Raw genomic sequence first — 20,221 nt, 5'->3', positions numbered from 1 at the left:
TGGAGTCAGCTGTTTAAAAGAGCTGAAAAGACATTACAAAATCACATTTTTTAATGTAGTGCATCATCAGGGGTTGTGCTGCCTTTAAAGCCACTATATGTAGAATTTTTATAGGGCTGTATTTTAACAGCTTACATATTATTCTGATGGGATGCGTTGCCGCTTGTAGAAAACTAAAACAGCCCCGTATAAATAGCTGCAGTCTACATGTAGCCATGTACCTCAAAGCTCGAGCACACTTCTACTTCGGCACTTTATGGGAAACTTTCTTATTTTTCAACCTGGACCCTGTTTTCCTTTTTTTTTTGTGTCTGACTAATGAGACACAAAAACAGCAACAATTTTTGAAATTCACATCCAGTGAAAGTGCTTCTTTTTGCTCCCTCCTGGTCAGGACCACAAGTGATCAACAACTGCTTCAGTTTGGAATCTTGTTTTCATAGTGACAATCTTATTACCACTTTAGGAACAGCATTAAGGCTGGTGAATTTTTTGTGTCCAAGCTTTATTTACATATAGCATGTCTACTGTGGTTACACCTTGATAATATAACCTGTATATTGTGTCCCCTACATTTTACTACTGTCATGCTTACACGCTGGACACACGGCCTGTCCTGCACTCCCTGTTCCCAGCCTACACGCCCCCAGACACACCCGGCGGGGATCTGCACTCAACTAACTCTTCTAGTTGTCTAGAAGTTCAGCTCCTTGAATCGTCCTCACTACGCCACAATATGCCATACTATGCTAGACTGCTAGAGCATCCATATGTGATTTACATGAATTATACATTAATAACCCCAATTATGTTAAATGCTTGTCTCTGTCATGTTAAATTACACTTTCTCTTTCCTTCAATTTAGCTGGTTTCTGCATGTGTCTGTGCTTATATTCATATTCTGAATCTCCCTTGGCACAAATGTTAAACCAGTTCAAACGACTATCATTCCCAAAGTATCATCTGCACAAATCCAAAACTAATTTCTGCACTCGTTCAGGTGTGACTAATTCATTTGGTGGCAGTGAATGAGAGCTAGCAATTCACTATGTTTCTACAAATACTCAGAAAATTAGAAATATACGGTAGAATGCGAGGAAAATAATTGCTTAGGTGTTTTGCATGAAACCTTGTGATATTCAATTACTATTAGTGTATGGGATTGTGATGATTATTGAGTCCTTGGGTTCAGATACGACAGAACGCCTTGTCCCTGAGGAATAGAATGTCACGCAAATGCAGGAGATAATCACCTGAAAGGAGCCTTTTCATGCACATTTGGAAATTCAGTTATTCATTTTTGTATTATTCCTTATTCATTACTCAAATCTGAAAAACATGTAGCTTGTATGTTATATGACCACTCTACAGGGACTGCTGATTATATTATCTAACTGAAGAGGAAGTAGGAAAAACACGGTTGAGGTAGACGTTGTGACAAAAGGTGGCAGTAGAAAGATGTCCATTTATTCTTAGTGGTGCGAGTGGCCATGAAGCAAAACATTATCATGCAGGTATGGCAGCAGCCAGAAAATGGAACAAGAGTGAAAGGCAACATTTGTATACTCAGCTGCCTCTGCACGCTATGTTTTCTTTTCTGTCCTTTCTTTCAGTCAGGGTTGTCTGGAAATAAATTAAATTGAAGCTGAAAGCCCATGGTTCATTTTCTTTCAGTGTAAAGCCAGTGTCATGTCCTATACATATGCAAAGGAACAACAAACCAGCCGGACAGCATTTAAACATTTCAGCTCCAGTGCAAGTTGGATTTATTAAAATCATGCAGTCTGCTTTATAAGACACTGACCCTCGCTATAATCCCAACACAGAGTGGAAATGATTTGATGCTGGCGCCACATCAAGTCCGACTGACTTTTTCTGCGTGCTCACTGAGACACAGCTCAAAGCACAACACAGACCCAAGAGCAGAGGAAACACATTGACAGAAAAATGCTCCGGTACATCACAGATATGTAGACATGGTTGTGTAGTCTGGTCCTGTGACCTCCCAGTTTTCTGACACTGTTCTGAACCTTAAAACATAGATGGTATTTTATGTTAGACTGTGCTTGTTTACTTTGAGCTCCATTAGCGTATATCGTACATGTGGAAGTAGATGAAAGATGGGAGCACTCTGAAAACAGTGGTGCAATTTAGCTAGCTCAGCTACAAGGGAAGAAAAAGAAACATGAGCATCCAAGTTTTAAACACACTGTGCGTGCACTCCTGGTGATAGTTTAAAGCTGCATTACTTGGCAACTTGAGGGCTGCAAACAAGCTGAAAGCAAAATACCTTGTCATACTATCACTTTATAAAATTGTTAAAGGTATACTATGCAGGAATTGTTGGCTACTGTTTGTAAATAGTATTGCCAGCACAAGTGAAAGCCAACCCCAGCTTTGGCTGTTTGACGTTTCGCCTCGCTGTCTGCGTCGCTTCAGCGCTGCACCCAGGATTTTCACAGGTTTTTCTTGGATGCCTGCTGTGTACAGTCTGGCACCTGGTCGCTATCTTTTTATAAAGTCCCAACCTCACCTGCACACTGTGCCCAGGAAGGTCTCAAACATAACAACATAAGAAGAAGATATGTCAGAATAAGAAAATAGAGGCAGAGAGCAGAGTCTCTGCAGAAAAATACACCACCACACACTTCTAGTGGGTCATAAGTCATGATTGAGAGGACTTACTTCTGAATGAGTCTATAATTGGTTTTAGGAAAATCCTGCATAGTATACCTTCAAAATAAACATATTAGTAAACTAATACTAATTTGCACATTGGCATTAGCATACAGAGTAGTGCTTCTTGCCACCTTAGAAAGAACAAAAGCTGCAAACAGCTGCCTGCTACTTTTGGAAACAAGGATGATGACATTGGAATTCGCAAGCCAAAACCATGTGCTAAAACAGTTTAACATGTTTCTTAAAGTTGAGGGGAACTGCAGAGTGTAGTGAAAACTCCCTGTTAGTTCCAGACCTCTGGGTTGCTGCCCACATCTTCTCTTTGAGGGTGGGATTAAGAATGGGTGTGTCGCCTTACTGCATAGCTAGCTCAGCAGTTCTCAACCCCAGATGGTCAAATATCAATGCTCTGCTTTATATTGATGCCAAAGGCGCCCTGGTACACCTTTATGGACTTACTGGAGTGACAGTCCCTTTCCATGGGATATTTAAAAATAGCAGGGCCCGTATTCACAAAGATTCTCAGAGTCCTCTCAGAGAGCTCCTAACTTAGCCTAAAAATTCCTAGCAAGAAATCTTAGCTTAAGAGTGATTCAGGAAGTTTCTGAGAGCAACTCTGAGCAAGGAGGGGACAGAAACTTTTATCTTAGTGTGGAGGTGTGGTTGACCCTGTTGCTAGGTATAACGCAGTCTTCTAAAAGCTGTGATTGGTTGTCACAAAAAGGAAAAATGAAAAAAAACAACAAAAAAAACAAATGCGCTCCTAGTAATGAATGGAAAGTGAAATCAACCGATCATAGAACTTAGACTGTATTAAGAAATGTGTAATCGTGAAAATGATTTTATGTCATGATGATGAAATTCAGCAAAATTAAATTAATTGTTACACAGCTTCAAAATGTTTGAACGTACCTCATTCACATGCCGATTATTATATTGATTTGCTTATTGTTATGTTTACTCGCCATGCTGGTAATTTTACTACTTAATCTATTTGATATTAATGGTGGACGCAGACTTAGCTGTCAGCAATTACTGTGATTGCTGGCCTCCTTGTAAAAAGCAGTTTGATTTGGCAGAATGACCAAAACAACGAACGAAATGGAGAAAAAAAGAACAAGAAAGCCGAACTGGACAGAAGAGCAGTGCCTGCTGTTGGCACAGCTCGTGGAGGAGAACAAAGGTGTTTTAAGAGGGAAGTTCGGTCCCGGGATCACAGCACAAGGGAAGAGGTAGACTTGGGAGCGCATTGCCCGACAAATCAATGCGTCGTTCCCTCTCCTTTTACGCACAAGTGATGAGTGTGAGAAGCGCTGGTACGTGCTGCAATCCAAAGCGGGCGTTATTGCGTTAGGCTACTACGCTGGGTGGGAAAAGTAAGCTCATCCCTGATGAGGTCAACCACAAACATTATCCCTGCACGATCAAGGTAGCGTCTTATTAAATCACTGTCGTTCAATATACAGAGAATATCTCTCCTTCCTCTCTGTCTTTCCATCATCTTCTCTGTTTAAGACACTCTTAGGATTCTTAAAAGTCCTCCTCCCTCCTCTTAACAGTTTTTCACTTTAGGAGCACTCTTAAGGCTGAAGATGCTTTGTGAATAACTTTTATCTTACCAGATAAACTAAGATACTAAGATAGATACTAAGAAAAATCTTAGAATTCGAGGAATTCTAAGATTTTTCTTAGAATGACGTCACTAAGAGCTACTTTTAGTCTTAGGATTCTTTGTGAATACGGGCCCAGGTTTGTGCATTGAGTCCTTCCCGAGGAACAGCAGGGGTGTAGTGCTGCTGGAGTGCAGAGTCATACCTCTATCTATCATATCATATCATATCATATCATATCATATCATATATATATAAAATGGGGACGGTTCTGTTGGTACCATCCACAACTTTGCACAATTTTACACAATATGTACCAAACCTGAATGGTAATGGTAAATGGACTGCACTTGCACAGCACTCTTCTCATCTTCCTACCACTCAAAGTGCTTTTACACTACATGTCACATTCACCTATTCACACACACAGTCACTGTGGCCAAGGCTACCATACAAAGTGCCACCTTTTCTTGCTACTCAGTAACCATTCACATGCACTCACACACTGATGGAACAGCCATCGGGAGCAATTTGGGGTTCGGTATCTTGCCCAAGGATTCTTCACTACATGTGGACAGAAGGAGCTGGGAATCTAGTCACTGATCTTCCGATTACAGATGACCCGTTCCACCTCTGAGCCACAGTCGCTGCAATGAACCGGACTGCTTGGTGGAAATGAGGCTATAGAGAAGCTAAAATGTGCCCTGTGTGGCACTATAAAATACCAAGGGACTTGACAAAGCTTCGACATTTGTCAACCTGTGAACGAGAATTGGTTGGCTGGCTACCTACCTAGCTACATCCATTAAAAACAGTGACACAAAAATGGCCACAAAAATGATGTCTATGGGACTGACACACTTGTCTAGGTTGTCAAAAACTGACTTGAGGAAATAATTCTTATTTTTCATGAAAAATTGCTCCTAGCAACCGTTAATGCTCCAGTCAAAAGAAAATTCTATCAACCTACGACTTTTAAATAGTTATTTGATTCATTGTTAAAACAGAAATATTGATTAGTACAGCTTTAATGTAAGAAGGTCTGTATTTCTGCAAAACTGTGATTTTTTATTTTGTTGTGCTTTTGTTAAAAAAAAAAACAACCCATGGTGCTCAGTTGTCTGCATCAGAGATTCAGCACTACAAACAGGCCAGGCACTTGGGCTGTGTGCCTTTCTCACAGCCCATAGGGAAGCTATGGATTGGTTTGTCTCGCTCGGCAGGCTTTTCAAAAACACGCCATGTTGTGATGCTCGGGGAGCTGCTCTGGAGGCTGGGATTCAGCCGGGGCTACCGCTTTACAAGTGGTCGTGGCTGCATTGATTTAAGGTTTATACGATCAATGCTATCAACACGGGTTTAGGAGGGTCACCACATGAATGTCAATATCCCACGAGCCAAGCTGTGTCACAATGACCATCTCACCCCATAAAGTGACTGACACCTCGTGTGTGTGTGTGTGTGTGTGTGTGTGTGTGTGTGTGTGTGTGTGAGAATCCCTGTGACTCTTGCTCCTATTATTGGTTCGGCATTTTTTAAAGATCACTGTGAAATGATCACAGTGTGAATTGTACTGTGGTACAGCAGAAAGTGATACCACTGTAACTGCTGTAGACTCACACTGAAACTGAATGTAATGACTTTTCACTGGACTTCTTTAAATCCTGGCTACGGCCCTGCTTCTTTGCCATAGATATGTGTACACCCATAGGAACCAAAGCATCCTGATAAACATCTTTCAAATTTCACTGCTTCATCTATACAGATAGAGGGTTTCATCAAGATGTAATGCTCTGAGCTGACTGTATCTGACACATGTATCTGGAAGCTATCATTTAATAAAATGAAAAGCCATCCATGTATTTGTTTTTCAAATCCACACAGACCTGCATGGCCCAGAGGGAGCATGTCATAACACAAGCTCTGTTAGTTCCTGTTATATGATATATCTGACTTTCATTTCTTCCTCCATCTGTCATTAAAGCTTGAGAGCCTTTGTGCTGAAGGAGCAACATCCTCCTCCTCTTTGGTGCTGTTGGGCAAATAAGAAGGTTTTTAATTACATCTATATTTCTAGAATAGAAAATGTAAAATGTAATGTTGAAATAGGTATAAAATGGCCATCTTCCAAAATAGATCTTTCTTGGAAAACTTTTTTTTTTCATATTTTATATTTATTCAATTAACCAATATTTTATTTATTTTCTGTAAAAACACATTACTCAGCATCTGAGTGCTGTTCCAAACCTTCTTCCTACTGCAAGGAAATTCTGAATATTTTGTTTATTTAATGTTGGCCTAAAGTAAATCAAAGGAATATTCAACTTCCCAGAGGCTGTCAGTATTCATAGTTTGCAGATTATTTTAAAAGAGATGTTTCCTCATTATTTTGACACAGAACCTAGTCCAATCTGGTCATCATTGAGTTACTTTCAAAACATATTTCCTGTTGCAAATTAGTATTTAGTAAAACACATCTTCTAGGAGACAGGGTTGCATATGCTTATATCTAAAAATGACTATAATGCTAATATGCAGATCTTTTAAGAGCAACTTGTTTTAGCTTGAACATTCCCACTTCACATTGTTTAAAGATGTGACTTACGCTCACCACAGCCACACACCACCCCATCCTACAATACCCAGCGACCGCTGACACTCAAAGCTCTCTGTCAGATCCTTGCTCCAGTGTTCCTCTATCTCTCCTCCTGTCCTAAAAGGAAAAGTTTCAACCTGGATCTTTTCCCTGTTTTTGTGTCTATTTTACTAACAGGAACAAAATGATTGAAATTTGGTCTAGTATTGAATGAGATGGCTGCAGCCAGCAGCCGCAAAACAGGCTGCACTGTCAATTTACATCCACTAAAAGTGCTTGTTTTTGCAGCCAGCAGGCTCAGATTAGGGCTGGACGATATGGACAAAAATTTATATCTATGTATTTTCAGGCTGAATGACAATACACTATATATATTCCAGTATTTTCGTCTAAGTGGGCTACATGTTCAGTTGCAAGCTGATCCACTGCTAAAGTCCCCTGTTATTTTTACTGCATGTGTTTTTCCACAGCAGGGCAGGTAAAGGAAGTTTATCTGCTGAAGGTGAGCTGTTTGCAGAAGTGTAATAAGAGCCTGCTGTCTGCAGCTCTTCATCAACACCTCACTGTGGCTGTTTCTAATTTTACTCTTCCACCCAGCTGTATTATTAGACTTGTCTTAATTGAAGTAAAGCTGCTAATAAAGTTTCGCTAATTCGAAAATAAACATATGTTAATTCCTATAGAGTCTTAAAAATAAAAGTCCCCCGTTATTGTGTTATGTAAAAATTTCTATTGTGAAGCAGCAAAATTAGGAAACACCTTTCTCTCTGGTCTCCTGCAGACAGAGGTGAAAGGAGTCTCACAACACACACGGCTTGTTTGAGGGGGAGAAATGGGCCGGGCGGGTGTTGGCTGCAGTCGGCAAGACGCCACAGCTACCCACTTGAGTGCGGGCGGCCTGGCACTGCGCGTCTAAACTGATAAGAGAAACACAAATTGGCGCGACATGGCTAAGTGTCTGTCAACATTGTGTAAAGGATCCCTACAAACATAGACCTTTTTGTTAAAGAGTAAGATCCTTTTTGTTTAGCCAATAACAGCCCTGAAATCACCAACAGTAATTTTAACATTGTAAAACACACTTCACTCAAAATTTACAGAAAAAAATATATCCTGCTATTACAAAAATTAGTACCCCTTGCATGGTTGAAATAAACCTATAATTCACCCAGTTACTGTAGATGTAAAATATGCAGGATATCATATAATGGGAGCCTTACAGCGGCAAAAACAAACACTTTTAATGGAAGTAAATAGACAGTACATAAGTCCCAGGTGGTTACATTGCAGCCTGTTTTGCTGCTGCCTGCTGCAGTGGTCTCACTCAATACTGGACCAGTTTCAAAAATCGTTATTCCTATTAGTCACTGAGACACAAAACAATAGACATAAGGGCCAAGCTTGAAAAATAACCAAGTTACCTTCAAGCAACACATTTCAGCCATTTAAATCAGTATATAATGTCTGAATCCAGAGAATTCACGGAAGTGTAGTCTCATTATGTACCTCGTGGTTTAAAGTCTCTCTCAACCAGGAGAAGCTCTTGTTTCATTAGCCCACACTGCCTTTTTTTACCTGAGTTTTAAACAGTAAAAGTAAGTCCAATGTTTTTTATGTCTAACAGATAAAATTACTGAATTTTCTCTAAAAAAGGAAATGTCTGTTTTGATAGAAACTATAAAAAGGAACCAGCATCAATGGATAAGACAATAAAAGACTGTACATGTAATGTACTAACTCAAAGAGTGGATTTAGTGTTACGTTCCTCTGCAGACCTACAATCTGTTTGTTGAAGTTCCTATTTCAGGCAGCGCAAAGCAGACTAAAACAATGGAGCAGCCTGGCAGTACTTGCTGCCATTAACATCAGACACCATACGGCTCTGACAGACTCCACTGCTCTTCACCTTTTGGGTTGAGTGAGCACAGTGAGGGGCTTGTTTCACAATACTGATCCACAGCAAACTTGTACCACAAGAGCTTTAACACAGCTGAGGTAAACCAAATCGGGCCATATTGTCCCAACTGTTCAGCATCCAGCAAAACAGACACTGTGAGTAGTTATGTGGGCCAGACCTGCAGTATTTATGATGATCATAGAGAGTTGTGCCTCTACTGTATGCTGAGAACAGGACAATGTCCTTTTACCTCTCTATTTGTTGACTTTTTGTCATAGGAGGTCTACATTTTGGTTTGGGTTTCACTTTGATGTTTGCTGAAATTAAAAAGTTGCTTTATGGCCTCTGAGGAAAAAACAATAGCACTAAAAGAAATTCAGAAAACATCAAATCTTACCCCTAAGCTTGAAAAATTGTATTAGTCTTTCATATAATGTTATTGACTTGGTTTAGTTTGGATGCCTCCGTACAGTATGTGCTGATTGGATTGATCCATTGAGGCTGTGGCATAACAGCAGCTGATTAAAATTTGGAAATTAAAGGGGGAGAATTGTGCATAGCAACGATACACTGGAGCTTAAGAGTCTCAATGGATAAACTAATCAAGCCACATTGAATATCTGATGCTCTAAATATACAGTATGGTGGTTTTATTTGTCTTTGTTTGGCTGGAGTGTTGGGATTTGCTTTGCAGCCGTCTCTGCCTGCAGGGTTCAAGCTGAAGTTGAGGACGTGCGTTTGAACTGCCAGTGCCTCATCTGGTGTTGGTACAGGCATACACAAGGTTAGTCATCTATTATGGATGACCAGCCACGGCCAGTGGAGGACACTGTAGTCACCTTGTTGGATATGAATGCACGGGGAGAAGCTTTGAACCCTGCATGAGGAAAACTCCAACTTTAGAACAATACGCTTCAAAAATACAAGAGTGCAATTGTTGAAAATGACTCACGTCTTGTTTCAAATATTCTTTAAATCATCATCAGTACCGCCTTTAATAAATGCACTACAACTGTAGATCTCAGGTAAGCCTAGCTGGAGGACCAGACGTTTTTGGCCTCGGAACCTACTTTGGTGCAGTTCATTGAACCTGATTCCCCTTTAGGGTTAGGCTAATAATAAGTCTGGCTTGTCTTCATGCCTGAAAATGCTGGAGTCTCAACTCATCCATTAGGCATAAACAGTCTCGTGGTGGGCACGGTGGCCATGCAGTGAACTGTGGCAGATTGGACATCCTGCTTCCTGGCTGAACCAAGCTGGGTGGGATGTGCAGACCTGGGACCATTTCAAGTCCATTTCATGTGTCTGATAAAAACATGGCGACAGCGGTGTAAAACACAGTCCACAAGAGAAATATTAATGGACAGGCAGGATTTCATTCAACACTTTAAAAACTAGCAACTTTGGAATGTAGATGCCTAAATGTAGCGCTGTTATTTAGTTGTCAGTCAAGAGGAAATTAATCAGCATTTATTTTTATTGTTTAAGTAAGTTTTTTAAGGTAAAACACCAAACATTTGATGGTTCCAGCTTCGCCAGCGTAAGGACTTATTGTTCTCTCTGTTCTATATCACTTCTCACAAAATGTATTTAGGATTTCAACTGTCAGACAAAACAAGACATTTAAAGAAGTCTCGTTGGGCTCTGGGAAACTCTGATTGGTATTTTCTCACTATTTTCTGACATTTCAATGACTAATAAAGTCAAATATCGCACTATTTGTGATATCAAAATTGCGACCATACTGTAGGGTTGACTATTTCTCAAAATATTCACAAAATGACATTTTTGATAAACAGTGATCAGTTTTGTGGATACAATCACTAAGTGGATTAAGTTAAATAAGAGAACAGCAACAACAGTCTGGTAAGTTCAGTAAATTACATCACTTTACTGTAACGCAGCCTTGAAAAGACAAAACCTATGATACTATAATATGTTAAAAAAAAAAAAAAAGTCTAGTCTCTTTCACAATATCAATATAATATCATTATGTTTCCCAGCCCTTGACTAAATAATAACTCTATTAATCAAGAAAACAACTGGAACATTAATCAGTAATAATGAAGGCCATTTTGTTTTGCAAGGCTTCAGGTACTGGACATGTTTCCCTATATCTCTTTCTACGGCAAACATCTGCATACTTATTGGGGAAAGGAGAAGAGAGTGTCGACAAACTAAGTCAGGTATATTAAGAAAAAATAAAGCTTGATGTCTTGGTTCAGGTTTGAGTATCCAAATCGGCACCAATCCGGTTTGGCCTCAAAGAAGTTCAGGTTTTAGGCCAAAGCAGATCACAATTGGGAATGTTATTTGATGACAAAAGTTCAGACACAGAAAGAAACACGAGACTTTTTGGTTCCACTTTGGCCAATTGTTGTTGCCATAGCTGTGCATGGACAGTTTTTATATGCAATAAGGATTATAACTGACTCTTGGAATGCTTTCTCTTCAACCTTTAAAAAGCGTTCAGACTATCTGTTGGTTTGTTTACAACCCTGTCAGAATCAAGGCCCTTTTACACTAAGCAATTTGGGGCTATTTGAGATGAAAGTTGACAATCATGAGACAAACGAGGTAAAATCTTTGGTCGTCAATCCAAAACAATGGTTCCAGATTGCACTGTGAGACACCTCCACCTACGTCCAATTTGGAACCTTGGCAACCACAGAAAGCCTGTAGGGAAATTCAGACAGTGGCAGAAATGTATGAATAAATGCTCACACAGTCTGCTTTTAAAACCTACTTCTGTAAACCAACCAATCAACAGGCCACATGAAATGCCACTCTGGAAGCGCCATTTTTTACTCAAGTTTAGGCAAAACAGATGACATGCCTCTGCTCTTGTACATGTTTGACAACTCACATGGTAGTGTTAAGATTCATTGCAAAACCTGACAGCCACAAATTGATATCAAACAGTCCAACCAAGGATTTATGAGACTCATCATGGACAGAGTGGCTTGCAATAAACTTACACAATCATTGTGTAGAAGCACCTGCAGACAGGTTGCACTGTTGACTTTGCTGTGGCAATGCCACCAGAGCTTAGCAATTACCGGTACTTTTTTACATGACTTAGGTGTTAATATTACTTATAGACAAGCTGATCTAAACTGAAATCACCTTTGTCTCATGCTGTTTTCCTCCTGTTTCTTCCCTGCTGTTTACTGCATAAACATACAGTATACCAGAAGGATTTCGTAAGATGTTGAGACCTCAAGCATTTGAGACATTCACAGCTGTATCCCACTGTTTTCTCCCACATCTCCCAGACTGCGACCTGTGCTGACTGCTGCTGTCCTGCAGTCTCCCAAGACATACAATGGAAAGAGGTCCAGTGACAGGTGTGCGCTTGAGCTAAAAAGCCCGTAAAGCAGCCTTCACAGAACCCTTTTGTATCCACAAGGAGCTGAACAAGTGACACGGCTTTGGATTTATAGGTCGGGGCCTCCAGCAGGGTGGCAAGCTGCAGCGGGGCCTGGGCAGCGCAGCGGCAACACCACTTCCATCTGTTGTCACGGTCTGCTCATATCTGCATGCTAATCCTTCTCTACCCACACCTTCGTGAAAACACCCTTGTGGCAGCGCTGCCGCCGCAGCTCTTTCAGGATGAGGAATTAACAGAGCAGGGAGCACAAAGACACGGACCTGAGGTTGATGGGATGTGAAACGCAGATAGAGCGGGGAGTAAAAAACGTGAGATTAGAGGAAAATCAAAGAGGAAAGAAGCAGAACCTCAGTGCTAGCTCATTTCCACATAAAAATGTTGTCACCACTCAAGCCTGTGTGCCCAGTGGATCGGCTTGATGTTCACTAATACATGCAAAACAGGCAGAGGGTAGTCAAGGACAGTTATTTGTTTCAAGGTCCCAAGGTCGGTGACATTCAGCGGGTGTCGAAGTGCAGCTCCCCTCCTCTGTTCAGCAGATGTAGCTGCTGGCAGAAGTCTTCCCAAGCTGACTAATCATTTGTGTATGCAGCTATAATATGCTTTCAATGACTGAAAATACAAATCATCCATCAAAGCACAGTTGTAATGTCTTTGGGCTGGAAAAGGGCACTGGGAGTAGGTGTGGCATATCTAAGATCTAATAAATATACATTTCCTCAGGCAAGAGGAGAAAGCTGCGAGATCTAAGGATTCATTTCCTACTCTGTCGACATAGCAGATAAGGTTTGATACAGTGCAGGCATGCGAAAATCTACATTCTGCAACCAAAATGTGGAACTTTATAAATATATGTTCCACACAGAAACACAGAATTATTTTCTGCCTATAGTTAATGTCTCTGTGACATAAAGAGGGGAAAAGTATACATCTACTGTATTTTCATGTTTTAATCACTAGGAAACCTACTGCTTCAATACAAGAGTCCATCGCTTCCTCCATGTCTTTACATACACATGCTGTGTTGAACATGTCTGTGCCCTGTGGCAAGCTGCTGAAAAACAGGCTGCAGTGCATGCCATGCACTCGACATGTGTCCATTCTAAACAAATCTGCCAGTGGAGTGACAGCGGCAGAGCTTTTTTTTTTAAGGTTTTGACTGAAATATCTTATACATTTGGACAATGAAAAGTTACATCCGTAAGATTAATGTAAGACACAGAGACATTTTGTAAATGAAGCATTTTTGCCTCTAAAGCAGCTATTGTACCGTGACAGACATCCACAGGATTTATCTGCTCCCTAAAACCTTTACTCCGAGAAAAAGTGTGCAGTCAGCTGTTTCATTTGAAATACACAGGGAAACAAAAACAAGAGGAAGGGATATGTTATCTTATCTCAAAGATGATATCTCTGACAATGTTTCAGCTTCAGGGAAAATAACTCAACATTAAAATAACTTTATATATTTAATTCCATATCCATCTCAATAAAACAGCAAGAGAGAAAAGCAATTTCTTGCCTTTATCATTTTAATTTTTCAAATGAAAGATTTTAGCCAATTAAAAAGTTCTTTTGACTGCATGTCAAAAAAAGGATATTGTAATATTGGACGTCAAAGCAGTTTCCATTTTAAGCTGCTTTGTCAGTCAGCCCCAGAGTAGAGAGTTTTACCATGACAGAGATGTGCAGGATGCGGAGCTCCTCTTTCGCAGAATCGTTGGCCGGGTCTTCGGTTGGCTCGGGCAGGTTCAGGCTGCCATCCTGGTGATGGATGTGAAAGAGCAGAGTGCCATTCTCCAGCCACTGCTGCCTCCAGCGCACCAGAGGGATATCCTCTGAATTCCCAGAGATCTCTGCCAGAAACAACAGACAAACAAAGGGGACTTAATGAGGGGCTGTTACAAATCTCCTCACCACAATGGCCAAAATCAGAAAGTGAATCCAGTGGAATTTGAGAAAGACAGACAAGACAGACATCTCATGGTGTTAGTTTCATATTAATAAATATTTAATATTGCATCGTGATAGGGTACCATGCAATTTTGTACTGACACTCATGGTCAAGATGAATCACTGTGATTTTCAGGATCCCTGATATTTCCTCGAGTGAAAACACAAGGTTCAGATTTTTGGTTTTCATGTAAATATCTCCACAGCTGCTCAATAGATTACCATGTAAATTTGTACTGACATTCATGGTCCCCTAAGGACGAATCATTATGATTTTGATGATCCCTGACATTTCCCGTAGTGTCACTATGTGGTTGACATTTGTTTTTTTTTTTAATGAAATATCTCAACAGCTGTTTCATAGATTACCATTTAATTTTGTACTGAAATTCATTATCCCCTGAGGGCAAATCCTCACAATTTTCATGATCCCTGACATTTCCTCAAGTGCAACCACGAGGGTGGCATTTCTGTTTATCATTATGATGTAATATTGTGCTGACATTCATGGTCCTGTGAGGACAAACTGTTATGATTTTGCTGATCCCTGACATTTTCTCTGGTGTCACTGCGAGGTTGACATTTGTTATTTTTCATTGAAATATCTCAACAATGGGATGGATCGCAATAACATTTGATGGGTAACTATATTCCCCAGAGGATGAATCCCAATGACTTTGATGATCCCCTAACTTTTTAAACAGTGCCACCAGCAGGTCAAAGTTTTCGCTTATCTAAGATAAATTTGTACAAATGTTGTATAGACAATCATGAAGATGTATCCAGATGACTTTGGTTATCCTCTGACTTTTCAATCTGCATCACCATGGGGTCACGCTAGAGGGTCAGCTGTACTTGTGTGTTCAGTGCTGACTAGTTACTGCTAGCATGCCGACACTCAAAACATAGCTGGTAAACATGATTCATGTTGCACCTGCTAATCATTAGCATGGTAAAATTACCATTGTGAGCATGTCAGGAAGCATTTAGCTCAAAATTATGACAGTTTCCAATTGCCTCACTCTTTTGTACAGCAAGAGGAATCTTTGGGTGCTAGGGTGTAGAAATAAATGGTGGCCAATTGTATTTGATGAATAGTCAGTGCAAACCATAACCGCTGCTGATACCTGAAACCCCCCTGTCAGCTGCAAGAGTTTAAATCCATGATAGGAAGAACAAAATCCCAAGAAGAGATGAAACTCCAAAGATAAAGATGAGTAAACAGTGATTTTATGGAAGCAGCGGAGCATATGAAGCATTGTGCTTTGTGTCATACCTCAGTTCCTCAGACACTGCACTCCTTGCTGTTTGAAATATTAGTGATGTACGTCGCCAAAACACACACGGTGCAGAAATGGAAAACATTATAAATGCATGACAGAGCTTTATGGGTGATTCTCTGTTATGTAAGTTTGAAGAGTAGCAAAGATGCATCAGGCTCATAAGTCATGAGAGGTAAGAGCGCTGACTGGAAGACATAAATCGAAACAGAGATCACAGAAAGTACAACCAAGACTACAGACTGAATCCCACCTCCAACTCTGCAAACAAGCTACTCTAATAGACTGTTGTTGGAACGGAACAGATATTCTTGGCCAGATTTCATAGTTGCATTGGACTTACAGCAATACCCAGTGAGCAGTGATGTGGTTATTGAAGGTCAAAAGATACATCTAGACATCTAGATTAAAAACTGAGCTAAATATGGGTAAAAGGTCTTTCAGACTTACAGGTAATGCACAACTGTATTTTCAAGACCTTCAGTACTATATTTCAATGTGTAGCACGTCTCAATTCTACATTGAAATGTAGAAATGGAAATGCTGTTGAAACAACTATTGTATTTAACATAGAAATGCAAATTCAATCGATTCTGCCTATTGTTATTGGAGCTCTAGCAATTTGTGTATTCAGGCTCAACCACTGAGGTGTGCTGAGGTTTGTACAACAAACTGATTGTCGTGTGAGTCAAATACTGCACCAACATTACTGTATGTTTAAAGTAAATGAAAAGAGATGTACCTTTTTTTCCATTGTTCCAAACTCACACCAAACTGTGACTTCAAAATTAGGATATGAAATGAACCGTGACTCTTGTGCACCATTACATCCCCAGTGTCATCGCAGATAAAGCAGGTATCAAACATATTTCAACAAGGCAATACTAAGTTCAATAAAGTATTTTGATTTCTTTCTGTTTCACATACAAAAACCCTCACGGATCCAGTACGTTTCTTACTTCTTACAGTAATTCATGAGGTCACTCACGCTCATATCTGCTTTTTAGTGTCTGTTAGACACCTCTGCAATCCTGCTGAACTGTGGGACTTTATCTAAACAGGTATTTGCTACATGCTCTGTTCCAGAGGCACTTTGAACCAATATAAGTTCTTTACTTTTACAGTGCCTTGCTTGGAATTCAGCATGACCTTCTGTTAAGACAACTCTCTTTGGAAATAAAAGCAGCAAAAGCAGTCTTAGCTGACAGCTTTTCAGAATAAACATTATGTGCGTAAAAAATATCAAAAGGTCTCACATAACATGGAAATTATGTCAATTGTACTGTATAGTGTTATGGCTGATGTGAAACTGTGCCTACCTGGGGCAACAAAAAAGTTTGTCTTGTGTGTGTCAGTACAACAGACAAACAACAAAGGACTGCAGAGGAAATACCTGCACACCAATGTAACTGGGCTGGAAAGCCACACAAAGGTCCACAGGCTGGGATCAGTACAAAAATAGTCTACTTTCTTATCTGTGCACAAAAATGGTGCTCATAATGCAGCAGTAAATGTTTCAGTCCTTGACTATCATCTATGTCATCTGTCATCTACTTTAATTGTAGTGTATAAAAAATTCTTATTTCTTTAAATTGTGTTTTGCGTTTACAACCATAAAAATCTACTTTTTGAGTCTTACATTTTACACATAACATATTTGTATACTTAGATACAGCCCACACATCGTACCCTCTCCATTTCTTGCCACTTAACACTGACTATGTTCTTTTGGTCCATCACGCAGTCTCACACACACACACACACACACACACACACACACACACACACACACACTTCTGTTTTCCACCACTTCACCTCATCTTCCCTTACAACAATTACAACAATGATAAGCTGTATACACAAGTACTTCTTTTAGCAGAATAATCTCTCTATGCATCAACAAAGATGTGCATGTCAATGGCTGCTGGTGCAGCTTTGTCATCTCATTCAAAGAGAGGGTCAAGTGCAAACACGAGGGAGACATTTTCTTCAAATCAATTTAGTGACATTGAAAAAGGTTCCCAAATGCTTCAAAAAAGAATTCTACACGAAGATAGATGAGGAAGGTAAAACAAATTCTAAAGTTTATTTTTCTGTAACTTTCAAATCATCACCATGCAATACTAGCAAAACTTAGTGATTTGAAATTTACAGATAAAATGGAGAATAAAGAGGTCCTGACAAAACTCTAAGGTGAATAAACCATTTAAAAACCCAATCAATTATCTGAAAATGTATCATCAGAAAGCTGAAAACAGATGATGAAACTAAGAATTTACAATATATAGTTTTATCCATATTTTATTCAGAGAGTCAGATGCAACGGAATTTGGTTGTTATGTGCATCGTATGACAGTGTGGATTTGAATGACAATTAACTCTATCTATCTAGTCTATCTATAAAGTGGTTAACGTGCTAAAATTTGTCTCTCCGCATATGCTACATTCTTTTACTTGCGTATTTAAAGGAAACAGCTATTTAGTGTATTTGCATTTGTTTATTACTAGTTTACAGTTTCCATTGTTGATAGCTTAGGCCATCATTCCCTATCACATTGCTAATTAGGAATTTGCAGATCAGATCAGGTCCTATTTAATGGCGCTATGTGAAGGATGGTACACAGTGCACATCCTTATAATGTTTATGGAATGACTTTGAACTCTCTGCCATGAAATAGACTATTACACTAATTGCCAGCATGACCCAGTGCTGTACACAAATCCATTACCCAAATATATTGTGCCAGCTCTGCTGGTATACAAGCTATCAAATAATTTAAAGCTCATTTTACACACGAATGTCACAATGAACTGAAGAGAGAAAGAGTGCAAGCACAATGCAGAGAAAAGGATGGTGGGAGAGCACTGAAGGGACACAGTCCATTAGCGAATAGTCCATAATTGATCAAAGTCCATACTATGTGCCGGTTGATTCGTGCTGCGGCGCAACGATGGTTGCAGGGAGAAATCACGGCCTGTAAATAATAATGAGGATTAGGCCTGATCAAAAGAAAGAGCCCAGAACTGAGTGACTCAAGCAGTAAGTTAAGGCACTTGTGTTAGCATGGGAGATGAGAATTAGGACGGGAACAACAAGGACAGGAAAGCCAAGGGAAGGCGACGGAGCAGCATCGAGGTAAAGCATGAAAGACATCCAGCTCTCTCTACACAAAACCTACTTATCACTACAAAATCCTGTGTAGAGATCTATATATAAATGCAGGCTAACCCCAAGCTACACAAGAACATTACACTGATTACTGCCGAAGATGTAGTTGCAAGCAAGATTTTACTGCTGATCACAGGCTTTTACACAGTGTGCAAAACCTCTGGAACATGCATCGAGATACACCAGCTTTGCACCTGCACAAAGTGGGACTTAGTTGATGCAGGACTTTAAACTATTTTCACCTGTTTGGACTGCCTCGTCTGTTGACTGTAATTCATGCCTTCATATAATGACAGACAAGGATCAAAGTATTGTGTTACAACCTAGGAGCGTGTTGTTTGAAAGACATGGGTGTATAGACTGGGATTTTTTTGCATTATGGGAAATGGAGGACTAGTGTTTTATGAGCCGGTGGGATATCTGGACCCATGCTGAATAATTTTGAAATGCTTCTTAATCTATTTCTTGAGAATCCCTTGACTGTGGCAATGCTAGACAATTTGATTTTTTTCCCTTATTGTGCCAAATATTAAATTCATCCCGAACATGATTAAATTTATTGCCAGTAAACATCTACAAACAATCATTTTCCACATATATTTAAAGCTAAATATTTAAACACACTAGTAGGGTTGTCACAATACTAAAATTTCAAACTCGATATCGATACCCAGGAAAATATTCAATACTCGATACCATTTTTGATACAGCAGCAAAAAATTAAGAGGCATGTCATTTTTTTTAAATAAAGATCAGAACAGTAACATCAATGATAACAACAAAAAAAAAACCCAAAATAAATAACAACCAGAAACAAGATCTGTCCATACAAATGTATTTATCTACAGCCCTGTTTATTTTCTGTGCTTCTGGTGAATTGGCAGCAGACGTTGTGCTAGACTTTTTTGTCGCAGGTCATTTTGACCGACAGGGTCATAAAAATCCGGTCATAATCTATTTTTACCGGTCATTTTAATTTTCGTTTTTAAATGATAAAAAAGATATTTAGTAAAGACATTTAGTTTTCATTCGTTCGTTTTTAATAAATCCAACAAGCAAGTTATAAAGTGTGCATTAATAAGGATATGAACGAAAAGATGAACAGACATCCACACACCTGTGCCATTAGGCTTCGCCCTGGACACACCGGATGGCACTAACGCTTCTGGTGTGTCCAGGGCGTGGACACACCGGACGCGTGTAGTTATGCCTGTAGGCTCGGTGACACAAAATTAAAATTGTAATGAAGTGGTATTGAAAAATGTGTTCGATTATGCACTGTTGTGTTATTTTAAATTACAAACACTCGCGGATCCCGTGAAAAATAGACCAGACGCCGAACTGAAGCGCTGCCTCTACTCCACGGGCACTCCGCTCTGCTCAGCAGCCTGTGTGGACAGTCAGATAGGTTAACATGGGCACCGACTGAAAACTGCCTCCGCTGCTGGGTGCCGTGCCTCGGTTCCGCGTCCGGTGTGTTCAGTCCATTATGTCAACAACGCTACATGAAGCAGATGAATGACTTTTTCTCTGCAGTGTGAAAACGGCAGCCACTTAAACCACTGACTGTGCACTCTGCCGCCAAGTGGGCAGGGGTGGTAATTGCAACCGGTCAAAATGACCGACGGCCTTTAAATTTTCCAGTC

General features: G+C 39.9%; 1 protein-coding gene across 3 annotated transcripts in view; it reads right to left on the bottom strand.

Moving 5' to 3' along the window:
- Positions 1-20,221, bottom strand: part of astn1 (astrotactin 1) — a 568,467-nt gene that overhangs the window by 459,499 nt on the left and 88,747 nt on the right. For all 3 annotated transcript variants that reach the window (XM_049597470.1, XM_049597472.1, XM_049597473.1), the window contains exon 2: positions 13,848-14,029. In XM_049597470.1, the coding sequence (XP_049453427.1) occupies positions 13,848-14,029 (182 nt within the window). The remainder of the gene's footprint in view (positions 1-13,847; positions 14,030-20,221) is intronic.

This window comes from Epinephelus fuscoguttatus, linkage group LG15 (genome assembly GCF_011397635.1).
Source record: "Epinephelus fuscoguttatus linkage group LG15, E.fuscoguttatus.final_Chr_v1".
NCBI classification, from domain to species: domain Eukaryota; kingdom Metazoa; phylum Chordata; class Actinopteri; order Perciformes; family Serranidae; genus Epinephelus; species Epinephelus fuscoguttatus.
This window is presented reverse-complemented; position numbering and strand designations above follow the sequence as displayed.